Below are 21,069 nucleotides of genomic sequence, written 5' to 3' on the forward strand. Positions count from 1 at the left end.
TATCTACTAATAATATTAAAAATAAATAAATATTCAAAATATTTAAAGCTAATAATTATTTTTAAAAGTAAAATATTTTATACTTAGGTTAAAATAATTACTCTTTCCAAAATGAACTTCTTGTTAAAAGATTAATTTAAAGTAGAAATTATACTTTAAAGTTGAAAGTTTTTTTACACTTATAAAATAAAATCTTTAGAAAATTTAATTATAATAAATAAGACTAATATTGAATAAAACCATACTAGGGATGATTTTTACACTTATACTATTTCGTTAAAAAGACCACGATTATTAATAGGATGATTTCATTTTTAAGAAGATACTGAGCATTATTTTACAGTTAGAAAATTGACCCTCCATGGGAAAATAGTCCAGTCACATGGAATTGATCCCGCGGACCATTTTTACAGATACCGTGTGCGCGCTATGGTGGTTAATTCCGACCCAGTCGCGGAATTACTTGCGGCATCTCCTCCACTGACTGGCGCCAGTACGTGCCTACTCTCATCTAATCATGTCAAATACTTCCTGTCGCCCACTCGCCGCTCTTCTTGCCTCTCGTTAGGCAGGTACCTGCATGACTGAGTCTTAGCAGCTTCCCTTCAGTTCAGTTGGTTGAGGACTTGCCCCTGGCTTGGCCTGTTTCGTTCCGGTCTTTGCACGTTTAACGTTCGCTCTATGCGTGCTGCTCTTCTGATACCTATTAGCTCGATTGAGCTGTCGGAAGTGCCCCAACCGGTTTTTTTTTTTTTTTTCTTGTTTTTTTTTTACTCTCTTCTCCTTTTCTCGTCTTCACTCTATGATAGTGCAAGTCCAGACACTACCGTATAGGGCCAACATTGTATCAGATAAGTTTCACGTCACATTTTGCAGACGGAATTCAAGATGTTGTTCAATTTTCATATTTTTTTGTGCTGTTTATAAGCTCCACCTGTCTACAATTTGATGGCCATATAATAAGTTTTATCCCTATTTGACTTTTTTTTTTCCATCATTTTGCTGTTTCTCAAGTACCATAGTGTTTTGTTTTCAGCCCACTTTGGACCCTCCCACTTATTTCATATCCCGCTCCCCCCCCCCCTCAGCCACCTCCAGAACTGTCAGCCTGTCCACTGTACCCCTACCAATCATCATCATCATCATCCAAGTCCGCCCAACTCCTCGGCTCATTCAAATAAAACGTCCCTCCCTCCGGCACCGTGACCACTATCTCCGGCAGGCCCTCCAGCCTCTTCTCCAGCGGCGCAAACTTTGACAACACCCAATTATCCCTCTGCAACCTCCGGTAACCCCTCATCACCTGCTCCCTCTTTTCCTCATCCGTCACCCTCTTCCACGTATCCAGATACCCATAGTCATCGATAAAGTTCAGACGGAGCCACCGCCGGTTCATGCACAGCCGGTTCCAAGGCAGCGGGTCATCAAGCCAGAGCGTGTAGCCCTCGGGGGTCGTGACGGTCAGCTCGGGCACGGGAAGGATCGGTTGGTGCTGGCTAGAGGCGTCGACAGGGCCCAGGTAGTGCGTGATGATCTGCTTGGGCTTGTAGGCTTCGAAAAGACCCACCCAGTGGCAGTGCTGGAGGTATTGGCGGCTGGGATTGAAGTTGGCGTCGTGGACACGTTGGTAGGTGTCGAGATGGCCCGTGGCGTCGATGAAGACGTGGTCTTCCCAGTTGAAGACGTAGGGCTCGAGGTCATCATCGTCTGGATAGATGGTCTCGGTGTCGTCGTCGATGGAGCTCGCCGCAAGTTCTTGGGGCTGCTCGGGAGGCATGGACGTATTGACGGCCACGGGGCTTTGTGTGTTGGCTGGCTCCAGAGCCGCGTTGCTGATGGCTTGGAGGTTGGAAGCCGGGTTGAGCTCTTGAAATTGGCTACGATTGGGCTCAGTCAGCGTCAAAACCGGGTCTTCCGAGTTCTGCAATTCAATGGCCGTCTCGCTATCGCCTGCAACGTCAGCTTCACTAACCAACTCTCCCTGTGCCTCAATCTCGGACGGCTCTTCCTTCCAACCCTCGACTTCACGCTTCTCGCTTCCCACCTGAGCATCTCCGTCGACTTTCGAACCCTGGGTATCGGATTCAAAACGCGCCTTCACCACGCCATCGACAAGCTCAGCTGGGCACCCCTCATCCTATTGAGGGACTTGCTCCAGTGAGCTGTCAAGGCGGTCCGTCTCTTCATGATCCAGTCGAAAAGCGATGATGGCTCTGGCTCTATTGACGGTATCCTCTTTGTCGTCGGAGAATTTCTCAGCTTCGCTAGTGGCCTTTTTGGAGCCGACACCTTCGTGGGAGGGAGAATAGAGCGGAAGGCGAATCTCGGAGAGATCTGAGGAGCAGCGAGAGGACGGAAACGAAATCTCGGAGGGGAGATGGGTCTCCACGGAAGTGACGGAGGTCAGACTGGTAAGAGAGTCGATTGACTCGCCGAGGTCCAGAGAAGAGACGGTGCTCTCTGAGCGCGGAGGGGTGTCGACGTCGGGAGAGTAAGCCCTGGGATGAAAGTTCACAACCGTTGTGGTGTCCGCTTCCTGGCTTGTGGCGTCAAAGACGGGAGAGGTCTTGTCCCTGCGAGCAGGCGAATCGTCGCCGTCGCTGCATGAGGGAGGAGGGGTTGGGTATGCGGAGGAAATGCACTTGACGAAGGAGGACGTGCGGGTTTGGTCGATCGAGTACCGTTTTCTTCCTGATCTGGGTTGCTTGGGCTTAATCCACGGGCGGATTTCGGAGTCGTTGGTTCTTCTGGTCCCGCTGTAGAAAGTCAGTATTCACCGAAAGACTGCTGAGCTCGAAGTGACAAGAGTCCGAACATACCTCAACAAGAAAGAACGCACAAAGTGCTCAACAATCCCAGCGACACCCTTCACAATCTGGCTTGCAGCAGCCACAGGCTCTTCGCGAACGCTCCTCAGCTTTTTTACCACCACCACGACGGCCTTGTCGACGACGCGAGAAGTAACGACAATGGGCGCCTTGCAGACGGCTTTGATCTGCTTCCGGACAATGTCGACATTGTCAATCACCTTGTCGATACCAACGACCAAGGGGTTGTCGCCATGGTCGTAGTCAAAGCCGGCTTCGATGGGCTGGAAGTAGCCGACGGCGTGCGAGATGGTCGGGCGGAGGATGGGGGCGACAACCTTGTATATGAGGGGCGTGGCGAGGCGGGCGACCGTTCCGATCAGGAAAGAGAACATGCTGGCTTTGGTGTCCTTTAGGTGCCCTTGATGTCTTGGAAAAAAGGAAAACTGACGGCGGGTGATGATTGCAGACTGTTGTCGGAGTGAGTTTGTCGGTGCGTAGTTGTGAGACGGAAAAGATGTGTCGAGTGTTGGTTGACTTTCGTCGAATGGGGATTGGATTTTGTGGTTTTGATGACAGAAGAAGTTCAGTCGATCGACAAGTTTTGACTAATAAAACATTAAAAAAAAGGTTGAGGTCCAGAGGGGGGGGGGGCTGCCTAAGGTTGGAGCATAGGTATGCACAGAGGTTGCGTAATTTTGGACTCCGGTGCAGTGCATGGTGAATGTGAAGAATATCAGCTGGCAGCAGTCCGGACTTCCGGCAGGCTATCGAAGGCCCGAGAACCTTGGTGTTGAGATGCAGGTCAGGAAGACAGTTCAGGTACAAGGCTGCAAGGCTACTTACTATACATGGGATGAAAGGGGAGGGGCAGAAGGGGGGAGTGAAGGGTGGTTTGTTTACTTTCAAGGTATGACGAAAAAGGGGGCCATTGAAGGGTAGTCCGCGCACGGACCAGGTAAGGGAAAAGGTTCCTTGTTTTCTGATGCTCGACATTTGGTATTCACTCAATTGTATCTGCACATAGGAGGCGTTTCAATAATCTACTAACGGTACATCAAAGAATATCTGTTATTTCTTTGCTGTGAGACTTTTGTTGCTTCCATGTCCGTAATTCTTGGGGTGGTGAGGGACAGAAAATGGCTACACGACAAGTGTGATGAACCGTTCATCTGCATTTCAGACACCTGAATCGTAGTTTGCGCACTGACCGCTTCTGACTTTGCAGCCAATATGAGACAAAGCCCTTGGCGCTTCCCTCAACAAAGCCCGATTAGCTCAGCTGGTTAGAGCGTCGTACTAATATCGGTTCTTCTGATATCAAGTCCATGCGAAGGTCAACAGTTCAATCCTGTTATTGGGCATTTCTTTTTTCTTATTTTTTTTCTGATTTGTCTGTCCTCCCTCATCTGCAATATTTTTCCCTCAACGGTTAGTTAGTTGGCTTCTTTTGGTCTCATACTATGTTTTTTGGCTTTGTATTTCGGGTTGCATGAGAAAAAGCCTCCATCCAGGATATAGCGGTCATGCAAGCAGAATTACAGTGGTTTTGCAGCTTGCTATGCGCATTCTCAGAATATTACATTTCACGCAATCCTCAAACAGCATGATCCCGAGCTTGCGCAGCATGTAAAGCTTGACTTTGATTGGTATAGCTTTTGGCTTTGGGCAACTGTCCATTTTCTACTTCTAGAAACCATCATCACCCCCTGTTTAAGTCCGTCTAATGGTAGCGCGTTGGCAATCTGCCGTTGTTGGAAACAATACATGAGAAAAGAGTACACAAAGAATGTAGTCTAGCGCCTTCGCTCGTATAGATACTTGGAGAAGAAAGGACCGACGGAGAAAACCAAACGAGAAATGATTGCGATATCATCTTCATTTCTCAATCAGCATCCAAATACTGTCCCACCCCGGATGGGAGCGTGAACCTGACTCTGGTCGGACTCTGCGAACGTGAACGTCGCCGTGACCAGCTCCTCCTCCCTTCCTCCGAAGAGCTTGAAGACGATGACGACGATGTGACGCTTGGTGGCTCTTCGCCAATATTGTCCGACAAGCCTAAGCTACTTGTCGCAGAAGAAGTTGACTCATATCTTGGCGGTTGGTACCTCCTTGTCGATGTCGGTATCGCGGGTGCTGAGAAAGAGGTGGCATGAACCGTAGGTACTGACGCTTGGACAACGCTCACGCTAGTAGGTTGTGATCTCCTCATTCGTCTGCGCTCGTGAGCTACCTGCCCGTGTCGTTGTAGGTGTTGAGGTACCCGCTCGTGGCTTCTTCGATTGCTCCTTTCATGGGCTTCTCGTCCGGCGACGAATATCAGCGGTGGTGGATGGTAAGGATTGTCTTGACCATATCTACCCCTGACCGCTGGCCTGTCGTCGAAGTCGTCGTACTTGTGCCTTGACCTCTCGGGTGGATGGACGTCATGAGTTTTCCATTCTTCGGTAGTAGGGCTGGATACGTCCACCACTGCTTGTCGGCCCGGATGCGGAAATTCTCGATGTCGAGAAACAGAGAGATCGCGTTGATGATGTAACCGTCCAGTCCCGTGTGAAACTAGACGGGACTTCCGTTTAGAGCTTTGCTCGGGTGCATCGGATTGGATGACCTTGACCAGCTTGGGTGTTGTACGTCCTTTTTCCACTTCTTCGCTTGGTGCTACTGCTCGCTCTCCACGGTCGCCGTTTTGGATTCGGGCCATTGTTGGCCTGTGCGGGTAGCGCATGGTTGACGAGTGTCTGACAGGCATAGAGGCGGCGGCTTTGCCTGATGATGGCCAAGATGATGCTGAAGTCTTTGGTGTTGAACGGCGACGGCAGAGACGCCAGACAATGAAGGAGAAGATGATTGTGCCGAAGAAGACACCGAAGACGATTCCAAGTGCTACGGCAGAACTGTGCGCGGATGATGATGTTTCTGCAAGCACGGGTGACGAGAAACTGGTTGGAGTTTTTAGTATGGCGAGTAGCTTCGTCGGGAGGAAGGGTGTCGCTCTTGACGTGGTAGCTGTCTCAGTCACAGAAGAAAGGGCGTAACTTGTCTCAGAGGGCTGGGATTGAGGTTGACTTGGAGCTGGAAGAGTGTCGGGGATTTGCTGAGGTGCCACTACTTGATGGCTTCGTTTTCTTGGTGCTGCCAGTCCCATTTTGTAGTGCGAATATTCAAAGACAGCTCTTGGAGATCGTAACGTTTGTTTCCAAGATTATGCTGATATTGAACACAACGGAAGACAGTCCAGAAAGAGCGGTAAAGAACTCGGAAAGCAGTTTCTTCTCTTTTGAAGCCTACCTTGTCATCGTCCGTTGATGCTCTGTTTCGGTGAAGCTATTGGATTTTCCTTGTCCATTCCGAAGCATGTGGACTTCCCGGCCGTAGTCTAAGCATCGCACCGGTCTTACAGCCGTCCGCGCCCGTAAGTCGAGGAATAGCCGCAAACGAACCATATTCTCCCTGCTGGACATCCCACTGGCTGAACCCCCCTGACCGCTCAATATTATCACCTCGATCATCGATATCCCGGTCCCTCTTCCGAAACCTCCAAATCACGCCACAGTCGGATCGGAATCTTGCTCGGATCGCGCTCGGTCTAGATGCGTGGGCATGATGCGAGGCATGACGCTTGCAATCCGCGCGCTTGCCCACTCAGGGCAACGGGATGGACAAATAGGGCTGCCAACGCATGCTTTGGGTGAGTGGGGACCGGATTGATGCTGTTTTCTCAGACCGACTCCGACGGAACGGGTCGAAAATGTCCGGATGTTCCTGGGATTCGTGAGCAGATCGACCATTCGAGGATATGAGGTAAGAAGCCACAGTGGCACGACCTGACCCAAGAGCAGGAGCGCCTTCAAGTGACAGTGCCGTGTCCATTGGCGCTGACCGTGAAAGACTGTGAGCAGCCGAATAGAAAATCAAGGCGACATCGTCAGATACAAGTGAGTGGATGTGAGTTGCGCGGCGATTGCCATGGCCGGCAGGGAGCTATGATGGATAGGTAAGGAGTCAAGATCTTGACCGCAAGCCTAGGGGAACACAGCGTCTGCGGACAATGTTGCCTGCGTTATCCATGAACGCAAATCGCTGAAACAGGATCGAGGGAAAATCCGGGATTGTGGGAGAAACTCACAGGATTGGAACGGCTGCTATTTATCTCGTCAGGTACGACAGAGCGGTGGGATCCACTAGGCTGAGAGGCGTCAATAGGATCATGCCAGATATGAAGTGGCGCCTGCACGTCTGCTTTCCGCATATTGTCTGTGCCACGCGAGATCCGAACGTTTGCATCATGCATCTTCACCGCCAGGGGTGCTGTGGCAGACAAACGCATGTGCAGTCAGTATCTTGACATTGTTCAGCTTGTGGCTGACAGTTGAGGCCGGTGTAAAAGTCGCGTGTTTGGCTGGAATGCTAAGTATTATTCTTCGGTGTCGCAAAGTTTGACCAAGAACAGGAGACGATTGAGATTTCAGAAAAAGGTGCAACGCAACTGAAAGATTTACTATAATAAGAGAAATGAATCTGATTGTGAAGTTTAGTCTAGTGTAAAAAAAGAGGTCGAGGGAAAAAAAGAGACTCGATGTGCGACTTCCGATCGTTCTCTGTCCACCCTCAACATATCTCAAGGTCCTGCAATCCATCAAATGTCCAAAATCATCCCAACATCTTGCCATCCTGAATATAATCCATCGTTTAACCGTGAACGGTGATCTGGGCAGAGCCACTGCTCTGGTATCCCTCAGTGGCCACGATCTGGTAGTTGTGGGTGCCCAGGTGCAGGCCAGCCTTGGCCCACGCGTTGAAGTGGTTGGCCATGGTGACGGTACCACCGGTGCGCTTCTGCTGGCGGACCGACCAGTACTGGTTGAAGGTGCGGGTGCCGTCAATGGACGGCTGGTTGTAGCGGGTGGTCTTGTAGATGTCGTAGGTGGAGCCGTCGGTGTAGACGGATCCGAGACGTTGGGCGCCCGACGAAGGGTTGTAGGAGCCAAAGTTCTCGACGACGTAGTACTCGACAAGCGGGTTGCGAGTCCAGCCGTAGACGGACAGGTAGCCGTTGCCCGAGGGTCTGAAGTTACCCGAGTAGGTGATGGTGCGAGCCGAACCGGGGTTCCAGCCCTTGCCGGCGACAAAGTTGCCGGCGTTCTGCCAGTTCACAGAGTAAGAGCCGCTGGCGCCGTTGGCGTAGTTGACATTGCCGCCGTTGTCGGTCCAGAAGGAGTAGTAGAAGCCGTTGTTGAAGCCGGTGCTGCTGGGGGTACCGCCACGCTCGGCGAGCTCAGAGAACTCGGTGGCGTTGAAGGGCATAGCGAGGGCACCGGCAGCGCCGAGGAGGAGGGACTTGAGGGAGACCATTGTGTCTGATTTATTGAAAACGAGGGTGAAGCTGCTGGCTGATGGCTGCTGGCTGATGGCTGGTGATGGGGATAGAGAAACAAAAGTCGAAACACGACGATCCTGAAGGTCTTATATATCCATTCAAGCTTGTCTTTCGAACTCCTTGTCGTCGCTTTTGATTGACAGGACCGGCTTAGGCAATCCCATCGTTTCTCCTGGTTAACTCGTTGTCGTCGTCCCTGTCACCTTGGAGAGAGCCATCCCGGCGACCCTGATGCCGAGATCCGGATGCTTTGCCATTGTCATAGCATACAATTTAGTCCAAACGTACCTGGTCCCTGGAGGTGGTCTCGGGTAGGGTTGTATCGATGGCACCCGAACTTCACGCTTAGTCCGGTCCCCGTACCCAAGATGGGAATATGTAGTGTAATTCCATTCTACACTACCCCGGCTTTTCTTGGCGGAAGAAGTGGCTCCGTACATGGCCTTCAGGCTGAATGAAGGGATCACTGGGGCCCCACAGCGTAGCTCGGTCACGGACGTCGACGGCTTCCATCGAGCTTCCATTTTCGTCCGTTCGGTGTTTGAGAATCCTTGCAGTGGTTATCGCAGACGGAGGCTAGCCTTGCTGAAACAAGAGATATTCCACCATTCAACCCTATCAGGTCGTGGAACAGGGCAGGGTGTCGTGCACTACCACCTTGGCACGCTTCAGTTGAGCATTCGGCCCCTGCTGCCCTACCTTTGGAGGACCTTCGCCCTCGTCGACGGATCGCTACATAGGTAGAGGTGGTTTTGTTCTTCAACAAGTCGGCTTTGTCGTTCGGTTGGGTGTTTCTACAACATTTCCGATTCCCGGGACGTAGGCCGAGCTTCTTGCTTCTTGTCCAGCCTCATCTCTGAGCACCCCAGTCGGAGAACATGTTTTTTTTATCCTCCAAAATCTCGGTTGGTCGCCGAACATTTATGCGTTGAGTCGGTGAGGGCAACGATGGCATGCTATCCCGGGCAGTGGGCTGTTCGGTTCGGCATCCCCTATAAGCACTGTATTTTGCCCACTGATTGAGAAAGACGGAGGGAAGCTTGGCGTGCCCCTGTTCGCCCCACCCTTCAATTTCACACCGATTTCGGTTTGTTTCTCGGGACAACTAGTGTCCCCGCACTCTCGGTAAGTGAGCCGGGGAATCTGCAGAAAATCAAATCGAACCGAACCAAGATATCAACCAATCTTTTCCAAAACAAAGGTGGGTGGACTTTTGCGGTGAGGTGAGAGAGAGTCGGGAGTCTCGACCACTCAGGGGAAAGGGAGCAGTCCGGACAACTGGTCACAGAACCGGATTAGACCTGATCGAGTAGAATCACATTTCGTCGACTTGTCGAAGCCAGTTCCAGCTTTGGATTTTTGGATTTTCTCTACTTATCCCCAAACCTCTTCAATCGAACAACATGCATCCGGAGTCCAGCCAGGTATCTCGGTGGCAGCGTGTGACGGTCCAGGCAATCCAGAACCACCAACGACCAAGGAGAACGAACGAGCAAACCACAACCTTGATTCGCAGCTCAAGGAAGTTCGTTTGACTTTCCTGAACAATCCCGGGAGCCCTTTCCGCAGTTTTTTGTCGGCGAATGGTCTGTTTCTTGCCTTTTTTTCGAGAGTGTCCAACAACCACAAGGTCTCACTTCCGTTCCGCTTTAGTACTTTACGCAATCATGAACCAAGCTCGCACCATCCATAAGCAAATGTTGCGCCATGACCTAATACATACGACCATACCCACTGGAAAACTCGGGATCCCGTCCGCTCTCCCATAGATAAGCCAGTGAGGGCCAGACTAGTAGTTGGGTCGGTGACGACCAGCGAATCCCTGGTGTTGTATGTTTTTCTTCTTTTTTGTTTCATCTACCTCTATTCTGTCTCCTGGTATGCTACCTCTACGCATCATCACATCAGCGTGCAAAACTTGTTTTTTTCTTTTCTTTTCTGAAATCCCATTCTTGGCAGTAGTTTCAACTTGATTCTTGGCCGTAGTTTCAACTTGGACCGAGTCAGCTCATCTGGTGACTTTGTTGCATAAACATTGTTACCTCATGTTCTCCCTATTGATCTGTTCTGTCTGTCGACTGTCTCGACCATCTATCCGCGCCTCCGAACAACCAATTTCAGGCAGCCTGTCCCTCTCTCATCTCTGCCCGAACTTTTGACTTTCCTCACCACTCTGGATTCCCCATCGCCGCCTAACATTCACTTACTTCCACGCATGCATGGCCTTGGCTTCCAGCCATTCCTGCCCAGGGGCAGCTTGGCACCTTTGCTCCCATAACCGATGGCACTTGAACTTTGCCCCTGACGCATGAATCTTGTTGTCATCCTTGCCCTCACCGCTTGATCCCTCACCACTGCACCTCTTCCGAAATCCTCATGCTGCCAGCAAACTAGATGTAACCAGCGGGACATCTCCCAAAGGAAAGCCATCGACCACGACAGGCCTAAAAACAGAACGCATCGTTTCATTTCTTCTCAAGGAATTGTCCCCCCCCCCTCTCTCTCTCTCTCCCTGCTCATTTTCTCCGACGAAAAAAAAGAAGCCTTCGGAATTAATTTCTCCGTCTGCAATCGCCCTACAGTACCAACTTCCCTCCTCCCGCCTTCGCCATCCATATCCTTAGTCCGATTCCCAAACTTGACTCCCTCCTTCCTTCCTTGCCTGGCCCTGACTCCTCCCTTCACCTTTCTCCTGCCTCGACAATACCAATCCCACTGCGTGGTCCCCCCCCCCCCATACCATTAACAAAGGGCCCCAGACACTTGGCTCTCAAGTTCATCATGTTCATGTTCTCGTTTGTCCCACAAGACATTGATTTTCCGGCACCCAACGGGCTGTAGGGACTCAGAGCCGAGTGCTGGGTTGCTAGTTGCAGTGGTAGGTTGAATTGGGAACAGAAGCGAAAGGCGGACCTTGGGCTAGGCGAGGCGAGGCGTGCCAGGAGGGGAAGAGAGAAAAGAGAAGGTGGCTCGTAAGGGGGATACAAATGCGGGGGATAGAATAACTGGGGCCCATCTCGGTTACCAGGGGTGTGCATTCCGACTGCTGAACCCCTTTGATGATGGTGGTAAGATTGTTGAGGTGCAGGATGAGTAAGTGGGGAGGTAATGAGAAGAGGTATGTGCCCGTGATCGTAAACATGAGAATGGGAAGTAAAAGGCCCAGCTTGATCTTGCTGAGGAAAAGGAAGAGCGTAAACAGAAGACCGGGAGTGACTGTTCTATGTGTACAAGCATAAGGAGCTTTAGGATTCAGTTCTCCGAAGCCGCCTATGCGACGATGCAGCCGACGTACTGTTGGAGCTGGCTATCGAACTGAGCGAACTCACTTTCGATATTCTTCTGACCCCTTTCGTGCACCTGCTCCTCCTCCTCTTTTCTCTTCTCTTCGACCTTCTCCTCCTCTTCCCCATCACGGCATTCCCTTCCCCTCGTGCCTGACATCCAGCACCCTCTCTCCCCACCCAGTAGTATAATCACCCCCCCAAACCCACCACAGCCTCTTCCTTCCCTATTACCCACGTTCATCGCCTCTCTTCCTTCGCTACTCCCGGCAGCGTCTCTCACATCCCCAGCACCACTCGTATCCCCCCACTTTAACCCAACTCCCGACCCTGCCACCCTCCAGAACCCCTCCCCCCTCAACTCCCCGTCCTCTCCATATTGGGTACAGGTTCATAGACCACCTGTCCAAGCCTCGTATCGAAGCAAGGCCTTGCAGAGTTTGAACTGGATTCCTCCTCTTTTATCGTCATCGCAGGGAGGCGAACAGAAAGGTGTGGAGACATTGGTCTAGGTTGCGTTGGAGGAAGGACGAGGGGGGTGGGTACGAGGGTAAGTGGTAGGATGAGAGGCTGGAGGATAGGTAAAGGGTGAGAAGCTAAGGGGTCGGAGACTATAATGTTGAAGACAAACGACGGGTTGGAGAGTACGGGGGCTGTTTAGTAGGTAAAGGATAGGAGGAGGACGATGGGAAGAAGGCTGTGTTGTTGCCGGACGCTGTGGATGTGCTGGTTGAGGGTTTGCCGAGGTTTGAATGAGGAAGCTGTCTGGAAGAGCAAAGTCTATGAAGTGTGGGGTTTTTGCGATGGCGTTGCGAAGGGGTGAGATTTGAGAACCAGAATGAGTGGGGATATGGGGGGACGTGATGGTTTGGGTGTTGCGAATACTTTGAAGGTTGGGCCTTGCCCAGTCACCGTGATGTTAGTGTTGGGGAGCATGGTAGGGACTGTCACTTCGGTCACTGGTCCTTTGATGCAGACGCGACTCATGAGGATTCTGGGTTCTAGTGAAACCTTGAGTCGTGGATATGCTCGAGGGATACAGTTTGGAATTTGATATCGAGGTTCTTTAGGGGGCTATGGAGGGGCAGGCGGGATGGGGTTTGCGCTTTGTGCGTATTGTAAAGGGAGACGACTTGGGCCTTGCCCGTAATGTTGGTGTTGAAAGACTTGGTTACTGATAATGCCAAGGCTTGCACACTCTTTGATGCAGAGGGGGGGTTTGAATTTAGAAATATGGCTGTGGAGGTCGTACTGTTGCTGGGCTAGTTTGGTTTGGATGCGTGTTGCGTAGCCCTCGGGCCGGTGGGTATGGTAGTACATGCATTCGTAGTGTCGGGGTTGTCCTGAGGAGGAAGATGACCTGTGATGACGAGCTGCTCTAACCGGTGGTTCCCGAACCATGCTCGCCCCCCTGGATGTCGACATATGTCGGGTATGGGCGCCCCCTCGTATCGGAATAGACCGCTGATGGTTGATGTTCAGGGTCCTGCTATGTAGGGGCTTTGGGATGCTAGCTTCGCAACTAGTGCGTCTTAGAGCGGTGATCGTGGATATGCCGTTATCTCCATGGTTCTGGCGGTCTTTGTCCACTTGGCGGTCGACCATAATGCCCACAGGGACATAATTTGAGGTTCCTATTCAGGTCAGTGATCTATAGGCATTGATACCGTGTTCCTACCAAGCACTTGCTCCGATCGAGAAGTGTACCTAAGCTCAAGTATGTGACTACTTATTAAAGCAATGACAATGAGCAGATCACATTGTTCTGCCGTTCAGGCAACCAAGCAGTTTCCACAAGCAGTAAATAGAAGCCTTTGGGTGTTTCCTGTCTTACCCATAACACAAAAACAGTGTCATCCTTTCAGGGAATTGGTCTTGTCCTTCAAGGTGGGCTTCAAAACTAGTTCAAAGCACTGCTTGTCTTGACAGCAGCAGGCATGGCCGTGCTATTGAGCAGACGCGGCTTGACACCACTGGATGTATCAAGCGTCCTCGGCACTTTGAACTGGAGAATTTGGTTTGTCCATCTCAACGCTGTTTGGACAGAGACAAGTGAGCTCTCGTCGTCGTGCTCGCGTTACCGTGGTGTCGGTATCCTATCCCCGGAGTGGTCCGTGCACTCGTGAGTCTCGGCGAAGAATTAGACGTGGCACGTGTGGTTGACAGACAGCCCGTCTTCTTTAGCGAAGTCGGTAGCCGTGAACCCTTGTCGTCGACACGCAGCATGTGATCGACACCAATGCGGCATCACACTGTTGCAGCAAGCAATGTCCAGCATTGATGTTTCAGTCCGTCGGGTGTCTAGACGGGAAGCGTCTCTTGCCCGTAAAGCTGACATCGGCTCATAGACGCAAGACTGGGCTGTAGCCGAGGAGGGAGCCTGCCCCAGTCTTTCGACGGAACCAATTTGCTGTCGTGGTGGTGATATTCGAAACGGCCAAAGCATTCTAACCATGCGACGCGACCATACAACTGCCACTCGACCCGACAGGCAACATCTTTTTCAGAGTGACACGTGACAGTATCTATCACTTCTGCGCAATGGGGTCGCTTTCGGGGACCATCGGTCACCTTGAGCCCCTTGTCCGTGGATCTCAGAGTTGTTGCCTCCGACGCCGAGTCGCGATGAAGAACGAGAGTACAATACTTGCGGTGAGGAGGCCGGAGCTCTGAATGGTCGGCGGAGACGGGCTCGACATCAGTCCGGCATCCAAATGTCGGATGAGGCAACGAAAAGCTGAAAGAAAAGCACCCTACTCGCAGGGGAAAGTACGGAAGCTGCCTTTTCGATGTGGATAAGCAAGATCTGCTTCCATCATCTCGAATGATAGTGTAGTTGCGGGAGCTCGTGGGTTGATGTGCAGTTGAGACCTGCCCTGCTGTGCTGACAAACAATGAGGCGTATATATGTTGATCTTGTGGTACTATACTGTGACCGACATGTGCCCTGGGTAGGTAGGTATGTATGAGCGGTGATTGATGTTGTTGGAGGGTGTCTCAAATTGTCGAGACCCTGGTGATGTGTTTTACAGGCGCCCGTTGATGGAATGTGGGACGGCAGGCGGGAAGATGGTGGCGCCTTTGCGGCTGTATCCGTACCTCTATCCGTACAGTGGTGGCGCCAGGAACGATACGCCGGAATAGTACACTAGTGTAGTCGCGCAGTGCCCTGAGGCGGCCCTGTGGCAGGTACAGTATTATACAATTCAGGTAATTCCACGAGGGGAACCAACAGCCACCGCAATTAGGTAGGTACTTTCTTTTTCTTTTTCTCTCAAACGGGAAAGGAGGGTTGCAATGACCTGCCTGTACCTCTAGTTGCGGGTGAACTCACTGTACCTAGGTAGGGTATGAATGGCTACAGGTATTCCATTCCAGCGCCCACCCGACCGGAGGGGATTCCGGTATATCGTAATGTAGCTTCCTGCCCGGGCGTTAGGTAGGTCGGCTCTTCTGGATTCGGTTGATGTCGGGTCACATTCTGGTCTCGCATCTGTCGTCGCTTCCACAATCAGGCAGGTGACTGCTGCAGTTGGACATTGGAGACCTCTAGGAAGGCGCAGACGACGATGCAGTGACGACCTAGACACGAGACGCGGGGAGGCCGGGAGTACCTAGACTACATACAAGTAGGTGAGCGCGGTAAACAATACCTTACGTAACCCCACTTTGGACATGGGACGGGATGGAACCCGACCTCGCCCGCGGTGGATACCTCTCTAGGCGGGGCAGAAGAAATGACGGGAATGGAGTGTTCGTCCACTTTGTTGGATCTCCCTCGCAATCCAATAACGGTTCTCCATTGCTTTCCTTCCAATCTATTGAATCCTTCCCGCAGGCATCGACACACCTTCACGCAACGGCACTCTTTCTTTCTTTCTTCTACTGCGTACTGCGACACTCCAGTCACTGCGACGAACTCTTGAGCAGTTTTTCCAACACTGTGTGTATCAGCCTCCCGGTTGGCGTCACCGTCGCATTGGGGTTTTTTTTTTTTTTTTTTTTTTTTTTTTTTTTTTTTTTTTTTTTTTTTTTTTTATCTTTTTCAAATCTTTTTTTAGCATCGATCGTACAGTTCGTTATCGGACAAACCCTTCCGGCTGTGCTGGATTTCGTCCTGTTTTTCGCTCTCGCTACTTGTGTCGCTGCCATCACGTATCAAATCTCTTCATGTTGCACAACAGGAGCGGCCAAGATACAAGCCACAACTCAACGTCCATTCCATTGTCAACGTCGACGGATGAACCTACCGTGACTGCTACACTACACAGTCCCCTGCCTAGGTCATCTGGTGAGCTACATACCACCTGACACTACCTGGCTACCTGGCACTTTCCAGCCTATCCAGTACCATCAAAAGACACCGTCCACTCCGCCGGGCCAGTAGCGTAGCTTCGTTGATGCCGAGCAGCCATGGTATTGGCGACACTCAACAGGCACCTATGTATCCAAAAATGCCACCCTTCTAGAACTGTGTATACTGCGTAGGTAGGTAAGCAACTGTCCTGTTTCTCTTTTACCTCTTCTGCATTTGTTCCCTTTTCACTTTGCCTTGCATTGGGTATTCCCTTTATTATATTCCCCTTGAGATGTGTCACATATCACACGCCCACGCGATCCCGTCCTGATCCTGGTGCGATCAACGTCGATTACCAGAAGTATGTTGAGTGTCAGGGCACCAACATCCACGAGCCACGCCATGCCCCCGACCACCAACACGGACGCTTACCAAGTGGAAGGGACGGGGAGCCGGATGACATGGCTCGCATACCGTATGGGGCATGTCGCCAAGTACACTGCCCTGGACTACTCAAGACATGGATATAAAAGCTTAGCTCGGTTTTTTACGGGTGGCAACGAACGTTGATTCACGCACAGGAAATGGCTCTCCTGTCGTCTGTCTGCTCCCTTTTTCTTGTACCATCGTTAGGTGTGCCGAGCTAAGCTTCTATATCCACGCACAAGTGTAGAGGAGCTGCTGAGCTGCTCGAGCTCCTTCAAGATGGAGAGCATTTGCTGATTTGCAATGGCAAAAAGAGTCCAAAAGGTTCCTCTGGAGCCTTCGATAGGCTCTTGCTCATCTCGTTAGTACCTCCTGCTACCCCCGGCAGCCAACGTCGGCGAGTAGTTTGGCCGCAGAGGTGTAAGAGGACTTTTTCTGGCGGGTCCAATATACCCCCCCCCCGTCTAGCCCAAACAAGTAGCATTTCGACCTATCATGGAAATCAGATGGACCTCTGTGGCTCTGGACCCCCCGTTCCGCCTCCTGAAGCTCCAGCAAAGCCCCCCCCTTTGGATCCACCAACCCGGCCGTCCTAAACGACCCGAGAACCCAGTCCTGGACTTCTCGCCAGTCTCCTCATTCCCAAGCTTTCCCCAGTTTCGATTTTCCACTTCTCAGGGACCTGACCTGGATCCCAAAGGGCCTCAACTGGACCCTACCTGGCCGAAAAAGGGTAAAGACGCAGCTCCCGCCCGGCCAAACTCCACACCCCGCACTTTGCCAACAACTGCGCCAACCAGTCACCAAAGAATCGACGAATCCGGCTGTCGGCTGCTATTCTGTCCGGCCCTAGACGTGCCACCGCCAAAATCGTCCAGGCCATCCGGCTTTATGTGCAGGCTTGGGCTTCGACTACTCGACGACGTCAACATCGAAGAGGGCATGACAACACAGCTCAGCCAGATGACGCGACGGCAACAACGAGGGCCCCCATCCATCTGAAGAATCAACTGCCAAAATGAGTGAAGCCGCGCCTGTTCATCGCTGCCCCGTCTGCTATAAGACGTACAAGCGTCGGGAGCATCTGCAAAGACATCGCGCTTCACACACCTCGGAACGCCCACATCGTTGCATTCTGTGCAGTGCCTCTTTCCAACGGACAGACGTCTTGAAGCGTCATATTCAGACATGCGACGGGCTGCCTCATGGCTCGTCTGGCCGCCGAAGGGCCTGCGACAGATGCGTTCGCCAGAAAAAAGCTTGCAACTCGGCCCAGCCCTGCCAAAATTGCTCAAAACGCGCAGTCCAATGCTTGTACTCGAGCGTTGGTAGTTCATCGACAAGCCAGGACGGAGAAGCGGGTAGCACCAGTGCTGCCAACTCGGTTGAGAGCTTTTCCAACACGCCCAGCACTCAGCAGCAACAGCAACAGCAACAACAGCAACAGCAACAACAGCAACAACAGCAACAGCAACAACAGCAACAGCAACAACAGCAACAGCAACAACAGCAGCAACAACAGCAGCCACAGCAACAGCAACAACAGCAGCAGCAGACTCAGCAATATCAGCATCAACAGTTCCTTCATCAACAGCCTCAGCAGCTTCACCAGCAACAGCAGCAGCAGCAACAAGAACAACAACAACAACAACAACGACAGCAACAACGACAACAACAACAACAACAGCAACACCAACAGCAACACCAACAGCAACACCAACAGCAACACCAACAGCAACACCAACAGCAACACCAACAGCAACACCAACAGCAGCAGCATCAGCCGATTTATCTCCAGCAACAGCACCAGTATCAGCACCAACAATATCATCATCATCAACAACAGCAGCAGCAGCAGCAGCATCCGCAGCGACCGCCACACCACCAATTCCAGCCGCAACAACACCAACAACAGACCTACCAGCAGCATCCACACCAGCAGCAACACAATCAACAGCAGCGCCATCATCACAACGTCCTCCACGCTCAAGTTACCCAACCACTCACCCAGATCCCTCAAATAGCTCCGGTACCGGTTCCCCAGATACCCCGTAATCACCAAGTTCCGGTTCCCCAGATTCTTCAACAGTCCCATCAGTCCCACCAGCCTCATTCAGCTCATCAGCCTCATCATGTACCCTTCCACCACCCCGGTGTGGCCCACTTTGACGACCTCGACAACCTCCTTCAGGACGCTGCTGGCCAGTTCCCGATGCTTGGACACCAGGACACCCATATCCCCGACTGGATTGAGATGGAGCTACCCATGGGCACTCATGCAATGGATACTCCGGAAGGTAACACCACGTCCAGGTCGACTCCCTCTTCAGAAACTCATCGTGGCTACTCTTTTGACTTCCTGTATGATTTCACTAGTAGGACTGGTCTCGTTGACTCGTTTGAATGCGGCACTCATGCGCAAAGGAGGGCGGTCGTAGATGCCTTCTATGCATCATATGCCGAGCAGCAAAAACACCATCAACAGCTACAACAGATACAGCAGCAGCAGCAGCAGCAGCAACAACACCTCAAAGCACAGCAACAGATTCAGGGCCAGCTTGAATTCCACCCAATGTTTCCGCAACTACAACATCATATGGGTCAGCCCCCACTTTCGCCCGCTTCGTCGTCAGCTGTCTCAATTTCGGCTACGTCGAATGATTATAGCTATATGCCATGGACTCCTTGGTCCTCTTGGCTCAGTAATCCAATTATTATCAAGCTGCAAGAGATTGTGGTTTCGATCATGAATGTAGTCAGACATAAACCGTCTAACAGTACTTTGGGTACTCTGACTTGGACACCCGATAAAGAGCAGGAGTGTCTTCAATTCTTTTCGCCGCAGAGGTTTGCCAAGTTCCTTGAACTGTTCTGGTCATGCTGGCATCCAAATGTCAACTTTATGCATCGCCCTTCCTTCGACCCCACCAGCGCAAAGCCGACTCTGCTGGCGGCTATGGCTTTGACAGGCAAGTAACGTGCGTTCTGCCATTTCGTCGTCGAGTTGCCAAACTAACGCCCCTCAGGTGCCTCGGTCTCTCCGGATGAGCAAGACACCAAGGACGCAAAAGTGTGGTTTAACTGTGTTGAGGAGATGGTCTTCACGGATGACGACTTTTGTAGCGACACTGAGCCTGGTTCACCGGCCGACGATGATGCCAATCCTGCTTCAGCTCTACATTGCAAACGAAAACTCCAAGCCCTGCAAGCTTCGTACATCGTCTGCCTTTATCAGAATTGGGAAGGTTCAGACGCTAGCAAGAGGAGGATTCGTCGCCATCGCTTCAACACTGTGGTATCTGTGAGTAGCTTTGTGTATTGCGTTTGACAGTGCTGGGAAACACTAACCTTGTACTCCGTTATCAGGTGGCGAGAGACATCGGCATTCCTATGGCGAAGCATCTCGAATATGGCCGGCTGCTCAGACATGAGTTTGACTGGCACGAGTATGTGGTGAGGGAAGAACTTATACGGTAAGCGTACCCGCACCTTGGAATAATCGAAGAACCGGGAAACTGACGAGTGGGTCATGTAGCACCTTCCTGTGGGTATTCCTTCTCGATACAGCCTTTGTGATCTTCAACAATCTCCCTCACCGCATGGTTATTAAGGAGATGAGAATGCACATGGCTAGTCCAGAAGCGGTCTTCCAAGCTCCGACAGCAGAGAAGTGCCTCGAGGAGATTTACCAGTGGATGCCTTCGTCGAGTCCTATTTGCAACACTCTGCTCCGCGACGTGCTCGAAAACGTCATCGGCACCACCCTTGACGCAGACACGTTGCAGCGGTTGGCTCGACTTGGGCCCCTCAATTTGTTTGTCGTTGTTTCCGGTGAGTAGCCCTCTTTGCCCCCTTTATCTTGTCCCTTTCTTTTGGTATCCCACTATTCGCCATCATGATGGTGATTAATGCTGATCCGTGGTTATTGCTCAGTGTTCCATTATATGATATTCCAGCACCAGAATTTGTTCGGGGTAGAAGGTCAACTTGTGCCGATCCGTAATGGCCTGGATAATTGGATAACGATCTGGGAGTTGTGGTGCGACCACTGGTCGTCTACGCCGCCCCACTGCATGGCAGCCAGCGACAACCTCACACCCGCAAACATGTGGAAAAGGATCGGTTTCATCCGGTGTTCGGCCGAGTACTGGCTTCTTGGCAGTCTCCTCACGGATCGTATCGCGCGAAAGACATCAGGCGGCGTTAGAGAAAACCAGGGCAAGGGGTCGTCTCCGGACTCTTACCCCGACGAGTTGACAGGAAGCGGCAAAGGCAAATCGAACGACCCGATTCTCATCAAGTACGACCAAACCAGCATGCGACAGGTCAACGAGCTGATCAGCGACTTTAAGAAAATCCAGCTTGAGGAAATTGAATGACAAAACGAGTAATGGGTTAGGTATTCCAAGGGTAAGGAAAGGTAACGAAAGAGGGACGATGATGTTGGATATTGGGACGGCGCAGCACTTTTGGGTTTGACAGTCGGACACAGTAAAGGGATACAGCGCTATCACTCTTTTAAGGAATCATCACTCAGTTTCTGAGAAGTAAGACATGATTGAGTGTCCACCCGCGAAGCTACAGTAGCCACCGTGCCACCCCAAGATCTGACATCTGCCTTACCGATCTTGTGGCCCAACCGTCTTGGCCCACGAAAACTAGGGACAGTGACCAGTACCACGGTGACTGTGCGAAGGTTGAAAGGCAAGCTGGTATGCGTGGCCGTCCTTCGAGGTGTCTTGACATCTGCGGTTTCCCACCCGCCCACCCCCGAGTCCGCAAAATCGACATGCGCGATCACTTGAAGCTATTCCGTCAGCCCCACCACACCATCCACATTGTACTGCGGGCCGTTGCACGTGTTTGGATCCC

General features: G+C 51.6%; 5 protein-coding genes and 2 non-coding genes across 7 annotated transcripts; 3 read left to right on the forward strand and 4 right to left on the reverse strand.

Annotated features, from left to right (window-relative positions):
* Nucleotides 1–1,123: 1,123 nt before the first annotated feature.
* NCU02857 (hypothetical protein) lies at nucleotides 1,124–3,202 on the reverse strand (the record flags this gene model as incomplete). The annotated part of the gene is made up of 3 exons (XM_959054.2): nucleotides 1,124–2,071; nucleotides 2,150–2,747; nucleotides 2,820–3,202. The coding sequence occupies 3 exons, from the start codon at nucleotides 3,200–3,202 to the stop codon at nucleotides 1,124–1,126; spliced, it is 1,929 nt and encodes a 642-aa protein (XP_964147.2).
* An 872-nt stretch (nucleotides 3,203–4,074) lies between these two features.
* On the forward strand, nucleotides 4,075–4,171 carry NCU15070. The gene has a single exon. It is a non-coding gene; the product is annotated as a tRNA-Ile (tRNA).
* A 525-nt stretch (nucleotides 4,172–4,696) lies between these two features.
* NCU02856 (hypothetical protein) lies at nucleotides 4,697–5,958 on the reverse strand (the record flags this gene model as incomplete). Its single annotated transcript, XM_959053.1, has 2 exons — nucleotides 4,697–4,873; nucleotides 4,999–5,958. 2 exons carry the CDS (start codon nucleotides 5,956–5,958, stop codon nucleotides 4,697–4,699), a joined length of 1,137 nt encoding a protein of 378 aa, XP_964146.1.
* Nucleotides 5,959–7,289: 1,331 nt separating this feature from the next.
* Nucleotides 7,290–9,040, reverse strand: gh11-1 (glycosylhydrolase family 11-1). The gene has a single exon (XM_959052.3). The coding sequence runs from the start codon at nucleotides 8,163–8,165 to the stop codon at nucleotides 7,503–7,505; it is 663 nt and encodes a 220-aa protein (XP_964145.1). The 5' UTR covers nucleotides 8,166–9,040; the 3' UTR covers nucleotides 7,290–7,502.
* Nucleotides 9,041–9,911: 871 nt separating this feature from the next.
* Nucleotides 9,912–10,027, forward strand: NCU15607. Its single transcript, XR_897802.1, has one exon. It is a non-coding gene; the product is annotated as a 5S ribosomal RNA (ribosomal RNA).
* Nucleotides 10,028–10,316: 289 nt separating this feature from the next.
* Nucleotides 10,317–11,783, reverse strand: NCU02854 (hypothetical protein). The gene is made up of 4 exons (XM_959051.3): nucleotides 11,486–11,783; nucleotides 11,176–11,411; nucleotides 10,931–11,056; nucleotides 10,317–10,563 (listed from the first exon to the last, which is right to left on the reverse strand). Exons 1-4 carry the CDS (start codon nucleotides 11,716–11,718, stop codon nucleotides 10,394–10,396), a joined length of 765 nt encoding a protein of 254 aa, XP_964144.3. The 5' UTR covers nucleotides 11,719–11,783; the 3' UTR covers nucleotides 10,317–10,393.
* Nucleotides 11,784–16,665: 4,882 nt separating this feature from the next.
* NCU02853 (C2H2 type zinc finger domain-containing protein) lies at nucleotides 16,666–20,742 on the forward strand. The gene is made up of 5 exons (XM_959050.3): nucleotides 16,666–19,166; nucleotides 19,224–19,498; nucleotides 19,564–19,670; nucleotides 19,733–20,028; nucleotides 20,131–20,742. Exons 1-5 carry the CDS (start codon nucleotides 17,216–17,218, stop codon nucleotides 20,574–20,576), a joined length of 3,075 nt encoding a protein of 1,024 aa, XP_964143.3. The 5' UTR covers nucleotides 16,666–17,215; the 3' UTR covers nucleotides 20,577–20,742.
* The last annotated feature ends 327 nt before the right edge of the window (nucleotides 20,743–21,069 follow it).

This window comes from Neurospora crassa, linkage group I, assembly GCF_000182925.2.
Source record: "Neurospora crassa OR74A linkage group I, whole genome shotgun sequence".
Classification (NCBI taxonomy): Eukaryota; Fungi; Ascomycota; class Sordariomycetes; order Sordariales; family Sordariaceae; genus Neurospora; species Neurospora crassa.